Source organism: Equus quagga, chromosome 9, assembly GCF_021613505.1.
Source record: "Equus quagga isolate Etosha38 chromosome 9, UCLA_HA_Equagga_1.0, whole genome shotgun sequence".
Lineage (NCBI taxonomy): Eukaryota > Metazoa > Chordata > Mammalia > Perissodactyla > Equidae > Equus > Equus quagga.
The window spans coordinates 95,394,853-95,409,073 of NC_060275.1; the positions used below are offsets into that span (position 1 = coordinate 95,394,853).

General features: G+C 46.2%; 1 protein-coding gene across 3 annotated transcripts in view; it reads left to right on the forward strand.

Annotated features, from left to right (window-relative positions):
* Window positions 1–13,601: 13,601 nt before the first annotated feature.
* ZFR (zinc finger RNA binding protein) overlaps window positions 13,602–14,221 on the forward strand; it is a 66,389-nt gene continuing 65,769 nt past the window's right edge. For all 3 annotated transcript variants that reach the window (XR_006890109.1, XM_046671566.1, XM_046671567.1), the window contains exons 1-2: window positions 13,602–13,728; window positions 14,020–14,119. Coding sequence is in view for 2 of the 3 variants with exons in the window: in XM_046671566.1 (XP_046527522.1) it covers window positions 13,692–13,728; window positions 14,020–14,119 (137 nt within the window). In the remaining variant the exon portion in view is untranslated. The remainder of the gene's footprint in view (window positions 13,729–14,019; window positions 14,120–14,221) is intronic.

Sequence of the window (14,221 nt, forward strand, 5' to 3'; positions counted from 1 at the left end):
AAATGAAAGCTGTACAGAATCGCACCTAAACATAGTCACATGTCGCACCCTGACTCAGACACTCCCTCCTGCTCTCCACTCCTTTTGGCTCTTGGGTTTTCATGCTTGGAATGAACCTATATCTCTGTCTCTTTGACTTCTGATGCATTCTGATTGTCAGTTCTTACTCCAAGAGTCTACTTCGGGGTCTGTTTATCTGCCTGGCTTACATGAGAGGCAATATAGGTTGCAGTGTTTAAGTATCTTTGGAGCCATATTACCAACGTTTAAATGCCAGCTCTGCCTCTTTAAATAGCTGTGTGACTTGGGGCAAGTGCCTTAAACTCTTTGTGCCTCAGTTTCTTCATCTGTAAAATGAGGAGAGTACTAGCAACTTACATGATAGCTATATTAGGAGGACTAAATAAGATGGCACATGTAAATTGCTTAGAACAGGGCTGGCACAACAGTAATAGTTCTTTTTGTTTTGTTTTTTTGAGGAAGATTACTCCTGAGCTAACTGCTGCCAATCCTCCTTTTTTTGCTGAGGAAGACTGGCCCTGAGCTCACATCCGTGTCCATCTTCCTCTACTTTATATGTGGGATGCCTACCACAGCATGGCTTGCCAAACAGTGCCATGTCCACACCAGGGATCCGAACTGGCAAACCCCGGGCCACTGAAGCAGAACATGTGCACTTAACCGCTGCACCACCAGGCCGCCCCAATAGTTGGTTTTTATTAACACATGCAAAGCATGAGGTCTCTACTTCCACTGCTCTATTCCACTGTTGAGGTCACCAGGGGCCCTGAATTTCAGCCTCTAGATCTTAGAGCTGAGTGCTACACTCTCTCAGAGACCTTCCCTGGGAACCATGGATTTCCACACTGCTAAGCTCCCAGGCTGGTTCTTTATCCCTTGTCGCCAGATAACTGAGCACCTTCGGTGGGAGAAGAGACGCGTGATGCCTGTCCCCTGCTCAGCTGTGGAGCCTGAGGCCTTTTCCCAGCAGGCTGAGCTGATGCTGCCCAGGAACGGAGGTGTATTGGAAACACCTAAGCCACCACAGAAGGGATCTGGAATCAGTCAGACTGCCGTGGGCCAATATCTGTTATGCTCCAGCTTCTGGAACCCCTAAGCCAAAGGCATTCCCTACCCTCCAAGCCTCTGGGCTCTGCCTCCATTTCTCATTCCTGGTCCAGATCAGATGTCCTCCCCTTGACAGGCCTTGCTTGTATTTGACACTCTGCCCTGCCCTCTCTGGCCCAAAGGGGCTCTCCTGTTTTCCTCTAAAGCCTTTATTGATTTTCCTTTCACATTTAAATTTGCAATCGAATGTTCTGCAGAGAATTGAATTGAAAATAGTTGGCTTTCATTCACTAGGCAGTGGTGTCTGTCCAGAATGTTCTTGCAGCTCCTGTTTCCTTACCCTCCAGAACAGACTTTGTTCCTGCCCAGTTCCAAGCCTGATTCTCCAGCCTTCCCAAATATGTGAGCTTTCTTTTTTTTTTTCCTCCTCAAAGCCCCAGTACATCGTTGTATATCATAGTTGTAAGTCCTTCCAATTCGTCTATGTGGGCTGCTGCCACAGCATGGTTTAATGAACTGTGTGTAGGTCTTCACCCAGGATCTAAACCGGTGAAGCCCAGGCCACCAAAGATGAGCATGCGAACTTAACCACTATGCCACCCAGCCGGCCCCAGTGGGCTTTCTGTAACCTCCTCTAAAGTCTCCTGTTAATGTCATCGGCCAGAATTGGTTTCTATTGCTTACAATCAAAGATCCCTAATTTTTACACTTCCAAAGAAGTGGACGGCTCAGATTTAGCTACCTAGGGTGAAGGTGATGGAAATGAAGACCTTTTAGGATATCTAAAGGAGGAAGCATATAGATTACCACTGGTGAAATACTAATCCATCATATTTACTTCCTTTATGCAAGAGACTAGAAATGCCCATCCTCAGGCCTTGCCTAGAAATTAGGCAACGTGGATAGCCATGAAGTTGCTTGTGGAGACACTGAGCATATAGGCAGACAAAGATCGCATGCGTGGGGCATTCAGAAAACTGTCAATAGGCTACTGTGCATCTTCATAGGATGCCAGACTCTTTGGGATAAACCAGGTCTTGTCACAACAGAAGCAAAGCCACACCTACACTCAGCCTGCCCCATGATGGCTGAGTTGACCAAGGACGCTCTCTGTGGACAGAGCCCATTGAGTAGAGTCTCAAGCCATGGAGGTCTGTGAGGGATAATGTGTGAGAATGCGTCATGCCTGAGTGGCTAGAGATACGTGATTGTACTATTACTAAGAGCACCACAACCACATCTTTGGTGTCCCCTACAGCGAACATAATTTCCAGGCTGCTACCCAAGTTGGGACCACCTAACCATCCCACAGAGAAGTAAAAGCAGCTATTGTTTATTGCCTACTTGGCAACTGTTATGCATTGAAGGTTTGTGCACCTCCCCTCCCCAGTTCATATGTTCAAGCCCTAACCCCCAATGTGATGGTATTTGGAGTTGAGGCCTTTGCAAGTTAATTAGGGTTAGGTGACATCACGTAGGTGGGGCCCTCATGATGGGATTAGTGTCTTTTGCTCTGTCTCTCCCTCTCCCCCTCTACTAGGACACACCCCAAGGAAAGGCCATGTGAGCACACAGCAAGGTGGGGCCATCTCCAAACTGGAAGAGAGTCCCCAGGAGAAACTAAACCCTGCTGGACCTTCATATTGGACTTCCCAGCCTCTAGCGTTCCCTTGTTTAAGCTACCCAGCCTATGGTATTTTGCTATGATAGCCCCAGCAGACTAATATGGCAGTCATTCCCTTTCTTTCCTAACAGAACCCTCCTTTTCTAATGAGTGGACATCTCTGGCAAGAGATGACGCAACTCCACGGCCCTTCAGGCAGAGAAGGAGTTATTCAAATGTTCCTGGCCTCCAGCCTAGCTCGGGCTGCAGGAGTAAGAAGGGGCTGACTGCACAGGTGGAGGAGCCTAGAGTAGGCAGAGGAAAGGGAAATGAGGGGGCTGTCTGACAGCTAGAAAGCAGACTCAAGGTAGGTGGGAGTAGGGAGAGCCAGGGTACAAATGATATATTTCCAAGATGTATGCAAATCAGATGTACTTAGAACTAAGTTTTTAATCAAAAAATTAATTCATTTTACGGGGAAAACTTTTTTCTCTAACCACCACAAAAGGACATATAATGAAAAAATAAAGTCTCTTTCACCTTTTAGATTCCTGGTCATCTGGGCCCCTTTCCAAAGAAAGGCACAGTCCCTCCAAAAGTAGCCTGTGCTTACGTAAGCATAGACACAGAGGTATCTTGGGTAAGTTATTCAATTTCTCTGGCTTCAGCGTCCTCATCCTTAGAGTGATGGAGCTGGGCACAGTGTTTCCCACACTTCTTGCTGATAAGAAAGACGTGGGGAGACTTGCTCAACATATTGTTTCCCAGGCCATAGGCCCTGAGACTCTGAGTTAGTGGGACTGCAAGGGGATCCAGGAATTTGTATTCTCGGAAGAATCCCTAGGTGATTTTTATCATGAGAAAGTTGGAAGAAACACTGGATTTAGAGAGTCTCTAACATTTAAAAATGCTAAAGTGCCTAGAATGTTCTGTCCTTTGGAAATCCTTAAGTGATACTACTTTGTAGAGATAAGGAGTTTCTAAGTAATAAAGAATGAAGAAAAGTGTTTTCACAGCAGCATGTTAAAATGTTTGAAAAACATCCTCTGGACCCTTTGTCAGCAGCACTGGTAAATGCTGGCTCCTCTTCTTGGTCTTGATGATTTCCCATGCATGGAAGCCTGTGATAGGAATTGATTATGTGCTCTGATGACATGGACTCAAACAGAGGAGCATCTTTTCTGGTCAGTTCAGCAAAGGGCTGAGAACCAGGCTCAGTTGGGAGGAAAAGATATGGGACTTCTATAAAATCCAGAAAATGCCTGGGCACTGCTGTAGACAAAACAGGGCAGACTAAAGCCTTCCCCAAATAAGGAGTAAGACAGCTTTAGCGCAAATCACAGCTTGAACGGATAACATGGCCTGGGAAAAGAGTTAGAACTCAAGATCAGAGATATAGCTCTCTCAAAAAGGAATTCTTACAACTGAAAATCTCTCAAGTAGCGCAAACAAGATGCATTAGTTTCCCTACATGAACTGTACCTTCTGCCTGACTTGGGTGTGAACATGTGTGTGTGTATGTGTGCACACGAGCATGTATGCACACTAATTTCACAATCAATTACTTAATGATGCTTGTAATTTTACTTGGTTTTGGCCAGGAGAGTAGTCACGAAGAGTACCGATCCTAAAGGCCCAGCCTCTATTTTTCCTGGTGTTCCTGACATAAAGGGGAATAAGCACACTTAATGCAAGTTTATCTTGCAAAGCTGGGGTTGCTATTATTCATACTAATCATTAATAATAAAACTATATGATGAAATGAAACTGGCTTTGGACTGGAAGTCAAGAGATGTGTCTGGATGTGGCACTGCCACTGAGGAGCTGTGTGATCTTGGACAAGTCATTTACCTCTCTAGACCTTTCTCCCTATATACATTGGAAGGATGGATTAGGAGGTACCTTATTTTACTAAGTCTAAGGTGCATAATTTGGGGGGTTTTTTGTACCTTTTAACATCTTTGAACTAGAAATGCACCTTATAATCAATGGTGCCTTACAATTATTATTGGCAGAGTTTTTTTCTTTGCTGCTTTTAAAATCTCTAGCAGATTAGAATTAATTAAACACTGTAACTAGAAATTTACTTCTAACCTAGGAGGCTTCTGGGCCCTAGTAGTGACTGAACAGCTGAGTATGTCCACCAAGTGACTATGAGACCTGTCCATCATGAACTGGGTATTATCTTATCCATCAAACCATAAAACTAAACATGTACAATAGCATTCCAAAATAGAAGCGGTGTATATGTGAGACCAGGCTGGAGCAGGGCAGAAGGCACAAATGAACTATCACAAGCAGGCGGCTCAGAATCCTGCGTTACCGGCTCCTATTACCTTCCACTCTCTTCCTCTAGCCATCCTTATAGCCTCACGGGGAATTCCCTATGAAGGTAATGACAGAAGCAAATAAGGAAGAGCCAAGGGCCTGAATCATTGATCGATGTGCCTGGTATACCAGTTCCAGCCGATAATGGACATCTGCTGCCCTCCTGCTCCATGCAGGGTGGCCCTGAAATACAGTGATAGAGGGAAACCCTCCCAGAGTGCAGGATTTGGGGTGTACACCTTATTGCCCACTTCATGTGCAAATAAAGATAGACTGAGTACAGGACTACACTTATTAATGAGCACTGGCAGGTGGGTTGGCCAGCTGATAGGGGACTGAGAAAGAACAAGGCTAGAAAATTATGACAAGAAGGTCTGGGGTAGGAGTACATGGATAGACCTTTCAGAATTGTCACTGAATGTGAAAATGTTCATATCCCATGTGTAATAGGCAGAATAATGGCCCCTAAACCCAATATATGTTCTGTTACATGGCAAAAGGAATTTTTTAAGGATCTTGAGATGGGGAGATTATCCAGGTGGGCCTAATGTAATCACAAGGATCTTTATAAGAAGAAAACAAGAGTGTCAGAGTCAGAGAGAAATGTGGAGATGCTACGTTGCTGGCTTTGAAGATTAAGGAAGGGGCCATGAGCCAAGAAATGTAAGTGACCTCTAGAAGCTAGAAAAGGCAAGGAAATGGATTGTCCTCTATTTTATTCAGAAGGAACACAGCCCTGTTGACACTTGGATTTTAGTCCAGTGAGACTTCTGAACCACAGAATTATAAGACAACAAATGTGTTGTTTTAAGCCAAGAAGTCTGTGGTAATTTGTTCTGGCAGCAAGAGGAAACTAATACACATGTAAATGCCCCCAGGGGGTGTTGCCAGAGGTGGAGGCACACCATTAATCAGGTGATCAAGATGACCCATTTTATAGATGTCCGAAGCCTCTTCCCTCACCCACCCTAGTGCTAGCTTGATGGACCCATGTACAAAGTGTGTTCTTAGTCATTTAATCCCAACATCAAATTTATGAGGTTAGTACTGTTATTATTTTTCCTGTTTTATAGATGAGGAGACCAGGGCACAAGGAAGTTAAGTAAATTGGCCAAAGCTAAATACTCAGTAAGAAGTGGAGCCAGGATTTGAACCTAGGTCATCTGGCTCTAGTACTGTGCTATTCAATATGGTAGCCACTAACCACATATGGATATTTAAATTTAAATTAAATAAAATTAAAATTTTAGTTTCTGTCACACTAGCCACATTTCAAGAGCTCAATAGCCATTTGTGGCTGGTGGCTACCATGTTGCAGAATGCAGATATACAACATTTCCACCTTTGAATAAAGTTCTACTGGACAGTGTTGCTCTAGAGGGTGGGTTCTAAGCAATATGCCCTTCAGCATCTCTCATTAATGATCAGATCAAGCTCTAAATCAGGTGATAGTATGGCTCAGACTCTTATCCAAGCCCCTAAATAGCTTTATTCCTTGTGGCTGCCTTGAGTCCCCCAGGTTCTTCAGATTCCAAAGAATATGTTACTGACACAAAGAAACCCTTACAGCACCAGTTTTGGGTGTGAGACTTGGCAGCAGATAACATGTGCTAGAGTGTCAGGGGAGCTGGGAAGACTAAGATAGGTTAGCATTTGCTTTTGTGGCTAGTGCCGTGGCAGGTGGCAGTTGGAGGAGGGGGAGGAAGATACCAAAGATATATATCATAAAACCAGTGTCCTCAAGGAATGAAGACATAAGATTAAGCTCATTCATCCCACAAACAGTTATATAGTGCCTACGTTGTTATTGTCATGGTCCTAGGCATTGGGAATTTAGTGGCAGATAAAACTGACTTGGTTCCCGACCCTGTGGAACTTACATACTTCCCTGGGGGAAAGAAAAACATTGAGCAAGAAATGACAGGTCTGATGTGTGTTAGGAAATGCAAAGTATGGGATACTTTGCAATGAAATAATTAGAGAGCTGATAATGTAAGTGCTCCAGGAGTTTTCGGTGAGAAATAGCTGCGTACACGAATAGGACACGTTCTTCCTTTAGGCAAGTGGGAATCTTTGTAAAGTGTTCAGCAGGGTAGTGACACATTGGTCAGAAGGGTTTTAGGGTGGTGGTATGTTAGAGGTTAGGCATTCTGGAGTCAGGTTGGCCTAGATTTAAATCCTGCCTCTGCCACTTATTAGTTTTGTGAACTCAGTTTTATCTTTTCTAAATGGGACGAGCATAATAGACCCTACCTCATAGCTTTTTATAGAGAATAAATGATTGTAATGTACATTGTTCTTCTTATCATGTTTAATGCTATTTTTTTATATCCTTTGATAATTATTTGGAAGATGGGTTTGATAAGATTAGATCCTTAGGAAGAGAGACCAATTAGGAGGCTACTGAAGTGGACTTGGGCAAGAGATAAACTAGGGCAGTGGCTGTGGAGAGAAGAAAATTTGAGATATTTAGAAAGTTTTTAAAAAAAGGATATATCAGCAATTCCATTCAGGAGAATTGAAAACATATGTTCATACAAGAATTTGTATTAGTCAGGGTTCTCTGGAGAAACAGAACCAATAGGATCTATAGTGATATATATAAGAGAAGATTTATTATAAGAATTGGCTCACACTGTTATGGAGGCCGAGAAGTCCCTCGATCTGCCATCTGCAAGCTGGAGAACCAGGAAAACTGGTGACAAAATTCAGTCTGAGTCTAAAGGCCTGAGAATTGGGACCAATGGTCTAAGTCCCCGTGGAAATCAAAAGGCCCAAGAACCAGGAGCTTCAAGTCTGAGGGCAAGAGAAGATGGATGTCTCAGCTCAAGCAGAGAGAGCAAATTCGGCCAACCTTTTTGCTCTATTCAGGGCCTCCACAGATTGGATGATGCCCACCTGCCTTGGTGAGGGCATCTTTACTCAGTCTAATGATTCAAAGGCTAACTTCTTCCAGAGACACCCTTACAGACACACCCAGAAATAATGTTTTAACCAGCTATCTGGTCATCCCTTAGCTCAGTCAAGTACACACACAAAATTAACCATCACAAATGTTGACAGTAGCATTACCCTTAATAGCCAAACAGTGGAAACAATCTAAATGTCCATCAACTTATGAATGATAAGCAAGATGTGGTATATCCAAACAATGAAACATTATTCAGTCATAAAAAGGAATGGAGTACTGATACATGCTACAACATAGACGAAATTTGAAACATTAGACTAAGCGAAAGAAGCCAGATACAAAAAGCCCCATATTCCATGATTCCATTTATATTAAATGTCCAGTATAGACAAATCCATAAAGACAGAAAGTATATTATAGTGGTTGCCAGGGACTTGGAGGAGGGGGGCATGGGGAGTACCTGCTAATGGGTACAGGATTTATTATTGGGCTGATGAAAATGTTCTGAAATTAGAGAATGGTAAGAGTTGCACAATTTTGTGAATGTACTAAAAACCACTGAATTGAACACTTTAAAAGGTGAGTCTTATGGTATGTGAAATATATCTCAATAAAAAATTTAATAAAAAAATAGTAGAACGGGGTGACAGAGATCAGAGACTATGCCAAGAGATCCTTTACCCCTAAAGACATTGCTAATATCTTCTATCTTAGTGGGAACCAAAAGGATTGCATTAAGTACTTGCTGTGTGCCAAGCAATGTTCCAAGAACTTTACACATATTCATTTAATGCCCGTAACAGCCATATGAACTAGGTGTCATCAGTTCCCGAGGAAAGAGACCCAGAGAGGTTACATAACTTGCCCCAGGTCTACACAAGTAGAAAGCGGTACAGGTAGGATTTGAACCCATAAAACCTGGCCCTACATATATATATCTTCTGCACTAAACCCCCTTTTGCACCCATAGCTGTCACTGTGTTTATCAAGGATGCATTTCCTCTCTCTGGATTACGTCACTGTCTGATCTTGGACCACGGTTCTCAGTTTGTGCCTTACTTCTTTCAAAGTCCTTCATATCTCCACCCATTTATCCACCATCCGCCATCCATTGGCCAAAACCTCAAGATAGAACTCAACTAGATTCTGAAGAATAGCCTTCCACTGCAGCACATCTCCTAGACCACAGAGTTATTCCTCCAAGGGAGGGAATGAGAGCAGAGGGAAGGGAGAGACAAGGAGAAAGGAGAAGAGGGCAGGGGAAGGAAGAATTTAGATGGGCCTGCTTCCTGGTCTTTCACTGTCACACCCCACCAGCTGGAGTGTGTCCTTCAGATGAGAATTTCCTGAACAAAGTCAGAGCTTTCCTTTTGAACCATGAACCCATTTGGCCCTTAGGAGCCAGTCTGACAGTTGAGCCAGCAACCTGGCCTGCCCTGTTGTCCTCCACATGCTGTCCCCTCCCACCACCACTTGCCTGTATTGGTGAGGTCTCAGGATGCCTGGAGTCTCAGCCTGTCCAAGTAACAACCAGAGCTGGAGCCTCACTTCCCTTCCTTTATTTCTTAGCCCCAAATGCAATGACTATAATTATCCTGGGAAGGATCACAGGTTGCACGGGAGCGTTGGGCCTCCTTGCTCCCTCTCTGGGCTCCCAGGCAAATGATGACGCAGCAGCAGCAGTTGGTCCCTTGCCCCCCCTTGCATGCCTCCCAAAGATCCTCCATGCTGCCCCTCCCTATCCAGGTACCTCCCATTTTAAGCCCTTGTGGACTTGATCTTCCCTGTTCCCTACAAAAAAAATTCCCATTCTTTGGCTCATTATCACTTGAGTCGTGATAAGAATGGCTGGTGGTTAGAATAACAGGCAACACTCACGTAGTGCCTGCAGGGAGCCCAGCACTGATCTAAGAGCTTTACACCGAGGAAGTCGTTAAGCCCTACCAACAACCCTACCACAAAAGTGTAGAGACCACTTTCATCATCTCTACTTATACAGGAGAAAAATGATGCACAGAGAGGTTGTGGCTGAGGTCACATAGCAGTGAGTGACAGAGCTGAGATGTGAAGTCAGGTGGGTCCAGCTTCAGAGTCTTTGCTCTTATTCACCACGCCATACTCCTGATGGTATAGGGTAGCTTATATGTTATCCTTTCTGGCTGCCATGTTTGTATGTTAACAAGAACGTTCAGGATACCAGGACTTGACTCAAAGGAGCGACTACAGGCAACTAGATATATTTTCAATGAATTTAGGGGCAGGCCTTCTCAGGCTAGCTCCACCTTGTGGTTGACAGGTCTGCCAATGAACATTTCCTCCTTTACCTTCTGATACCAGTTGAGGTTCCTAATGATGACCCTGAGGCACTACAGGTTCCTAAACTGCCTTCTGAGTCATCAAAGAAAGATTAAACCCTGCACAGCCCAGTTCATTCATTAAATGAGTACTTACTGGATGCCTATCACCAGGCACCCAACATTGGCACCCTGCCTTCATCAAGCTGTAGTTTGATGGGGGAAATACATATTAATCAAATAATCACACAACAAGTGTAAGATTGCAACTGTGACAAAGGAGAGATGTCTGGTGTTCTGAGAGCATAAAAAGGGTCTGATCGATGGAGGGGGTCAGGGAAGGCTGAGGAGGAGTTGACTGAGTGGAGGTCTTGAAGCATGAGGGTTAGCTAGGTGAAGAGGAAGGAAGAATAGTCTAGGAAGGGAGGACATGCAAAGCCCTGGGTAGGAGAGGAAGCATGGGAAATAGGAGGCCAAGGTAGCTGGAATGAAGAGAATAAGGGAGAAGATGCTGAAAAGGCAGGTAGGCCAGACCACAGAGGGCTTTGCAGGCCACATGGAAGAGTTTTGCTTTGTCCTAAGAGGAAGGGAAGCACAGAAGGGTTTGATCAAATTTGCATTTTGAACCCATCCCTCTAGCTGAAGCGTGGAAAATGACTAAGTGTAATTTTTTGTATTCTGATGCCAATCATCTCTGGACACAAAGGATGACAGCTATTATAATCAGTTGCTTCCAGTCAAGTCTCCTGCCTTCTCCTGTTGGTCCAGAGGATTGTATATTGCTACGTTGCCTAGACCGGATACACTCTGGGACATAAACCTTTTAAGGCAGAGCCAATTACTTTTCGGTCTTAGGTGAATGACTTGCACAGTGCATTCACTTACTAGAAGATAAATTTTAAAAAGACTCACAATCATCTAGCCTTGTTCTTTTCACATAAAATATCCTGTGCTTGGTGCTGCTTCACAGAAATGCTGCCTCATTTAACCCCCACCACAGACCTGTGAGGGAAATATGATTGTTATTCTTGTCACACAGGTTCGGAAATGTTAATAACGTGCTCACGTCATTCTGCTATTAAATGCCCAGGAAAAGGATCCGAGTCTTCTTGATTCCAAGTCCATTTCAAAACTCCTTCCTTAAATAAGCCCAAGTCAGGAGTAAGTTGAGCCCCTTCCTACAGATTCCCTCTTGGAGGAGAGCACTGTTGTAAACAATCTTCACTACTGCCATGCCCACCTTGACCTTTAAGAACAGTTACCAAAGAGAAGAGGCCCGCCTCCCTCTTTCTAGTTACCTGCTTGCTCACTGGGGTGTGCCAGCAGCCCTCTTCCATCCTCTAGAGGCCTGCCAAGCAACCAAGCATAAAATTGGCCTAAAAAGAATCTTCTTAGGCAGGTGGTTAAACACCTGTCTTTTCTCCTCCAATTTTATTCAAATAGCCTAGTAACTAACAGTACAAGTTTATCAAAGCAGTTACAGTCAGTGCCTTGAAGGCTTGATTGTTCCATGAAGTTCAAGGCAAATTACTTTTAAAATGCAGTTCTAATGTCCTACGTGTAGGAGATATTTTTTTCTTGGAGCACAAACAACTTTTGCCTGGGTAAACATCAGTATTCTCAAAAGCAATGATATTGAACATTTTCTATTTTTTGAAATGAATAAGAGGATAAATCAGAGAGGTTCTTAGAAGCTGTAACTTTGTAGGAGGTGAGGGGGAGCAGGGTTGGCACAAATAAGAATTGAGGTATTGTTTCTGCTCTGGTATAAGAAGGTGGGATAAAGTCCTAAACGTCATGAGTGAGTTCTGATTCACCCTTTGCATTTCTTCTTAAGGCTCATATCCAACATTGAGGAGAGGCAAGGAGCAGAGGGCCGGGGGGAGGGGCATGGAGAAGGTGAGGAAGAGGTGAAATGGAGCACTTAGGCATTGATAGAAGACAGGAAAGATATAAGGTGGGAGAAGATAGTCAATCAGAAAAGGGACTGCAAGAGGAAAGAGAATGGTTGGAAATGAACTAGGAAAGTAAAGAGAAAAGAGTGAGAAAGCAGAGGGAAGAAAGAAATGCTTGCGTAGGGGAAGAGTATCATTCTGGCCTTACTATGAAAGATCTGGCACCCTTACCAAAGACATTTCTTTATTTCTTTTTCTTTCTGTCTTTCTTTCTTTGTTCTTTCTTTCTTTTCTTTTCCTTTTTTTTCTTGCTGAGGAAGATTCGCCCTGAGCTAACATCCGTTGTCAATCTTCCTCATTTTGTTTGCTTGAGGAGGATTCGCCTTAAGCTAACATCCGTGCCAATGCTCCTCTATTTTGTATGTGGGTTGCTGCCACAGCATGGCCCCCACAAGTAGTGTAGGTCAGTGCCTGGGAAGTGAACCTTGGCCACAGAAGCAGAGCTTGCTGAATCTAACCACGGGGCCAAGAGACTTTCTGATCCAGTCTCCCTATCACTCAACTCCAGCCAGACTAACTTCCTTGCAGCTCCTTAGCACCCCGCCTTCAGGACCCTCCACTAACTGTCCTTCCCCCAGGCATCTACGTGCTTGTCCCTCACTTCCCTCAGGACTCTACTCAAGTGGTGGCCCTATCCACACCCTACATGCTACAGCACCTCCCTCCACTCTCTTTACCCTGCTTTACTCTTAAAGCTGCAATCACCATCCAACGTATTGTTTATGCGGCTATTGTTTGACACCTCCAGGGCTTCCCAGGAGGTAAATTCCAAGTGAGCAGGGACTTCATTTTGTTCACCGCTGTATCTCCAGGACCTGGCCTGACACTTTATGGGGGCTCGATATACGCTGAATGACTCAAGGAGTGGGTGCAGGTCGGGGAGAGGGTACGGGAAAAGGCGAGTTCCGGAGGGGTGTTTGGAAGTGTGCTTCCAATCCAACAGAAGAGCACCACTTGCCATTCTTTTTCTCTTTCTCTCCTCCTCGTCTTTCCCTCCCCAATATAAAGGCTAGGACCAGAAGCAGGAATGCGGGAAATAAGGAAGAATCCAAATTAGTCCGGCTCAAATTCTGATGAAAAGTGCACAGGCCAGAAAGACTGGAAGGTAGAGAACAAATGCACACGCCAAAGTGAAAGAAAAGAGAGAAAAGTAACAGGAAAAGGCCAACAGACGTCACTCTGCCGGATCACTCTCCCCGATTCCCTCACGGCCGGGCGAGGAGCCCCTCGCACGCTCCTCTACCGCCCGGGTCGCGGCCAGCCGCCACCACGGCCTTGGAGAAGGCCAGGCCTGCTCACCCCCGCGGGCGGCACCCCCCAACTCCCCCGCCAGGCCCGCCTGGGCCGAGGCCCCGGCACGCGCTCTCTGGAGCCGCGAGGGCGGCGGGGACTACAGCTCCCAGGGTGCCGCGCGCGGGGGCGCCTGCGCAGTGCGGCGGGAGGCGGAGGTCTGTTCTCCGCTGAGGAGGAGCGGGGCAGAGGAGGGAGGCAGCGGGTGAGAGTTCAGAGTTCAGCAGCAGCAGCCCGAGCCCATGATTCCCATATGCCCTGTAGTTTCTTTCACCTATGGTGAGTATAATGTGCCCCACCGAGGCCCCCGCCTGGCCCCTTCCCCGGCCCGGGGCCGCGGGGAGGCGCGGGGGTTGGGGCTGGCTCCGGGGAGGAGGCGGCGGCCGCCACCGGGGCGTGCGAGTGAGTGAGGGAGTGCTAGGCGGGAGGGGGAGGCGGCGCGGCCCGGCCCCGGGCCGGCGAGGGCGGCTTCTCACAGCGCCTCTCTCTCTCCCTTTCCCTCCCTCGGCGTCTCTGCCCCTCGGCGCCTCTCCTCCCGCCATGGGACCCGACTCTCCGTGCCCGCCGCAGTGCCCAGCCGGCTGGGGGAAGATGCCAAAATGGCGACCGGCAACTACTTTGGATTCACCCACAGCGGGGCGGCGGCGGCGGCGGCTGCGGCCCAGTATAGGTAACGGCTCCCCGCCCCCTCCCTCCTCGCCCCTGCCCGCCCCTCCGCCCCGCTCCCGCCGGCACGACGCCCCCGCGCCGGCCCCCGCCCGGCCGCCCCGAG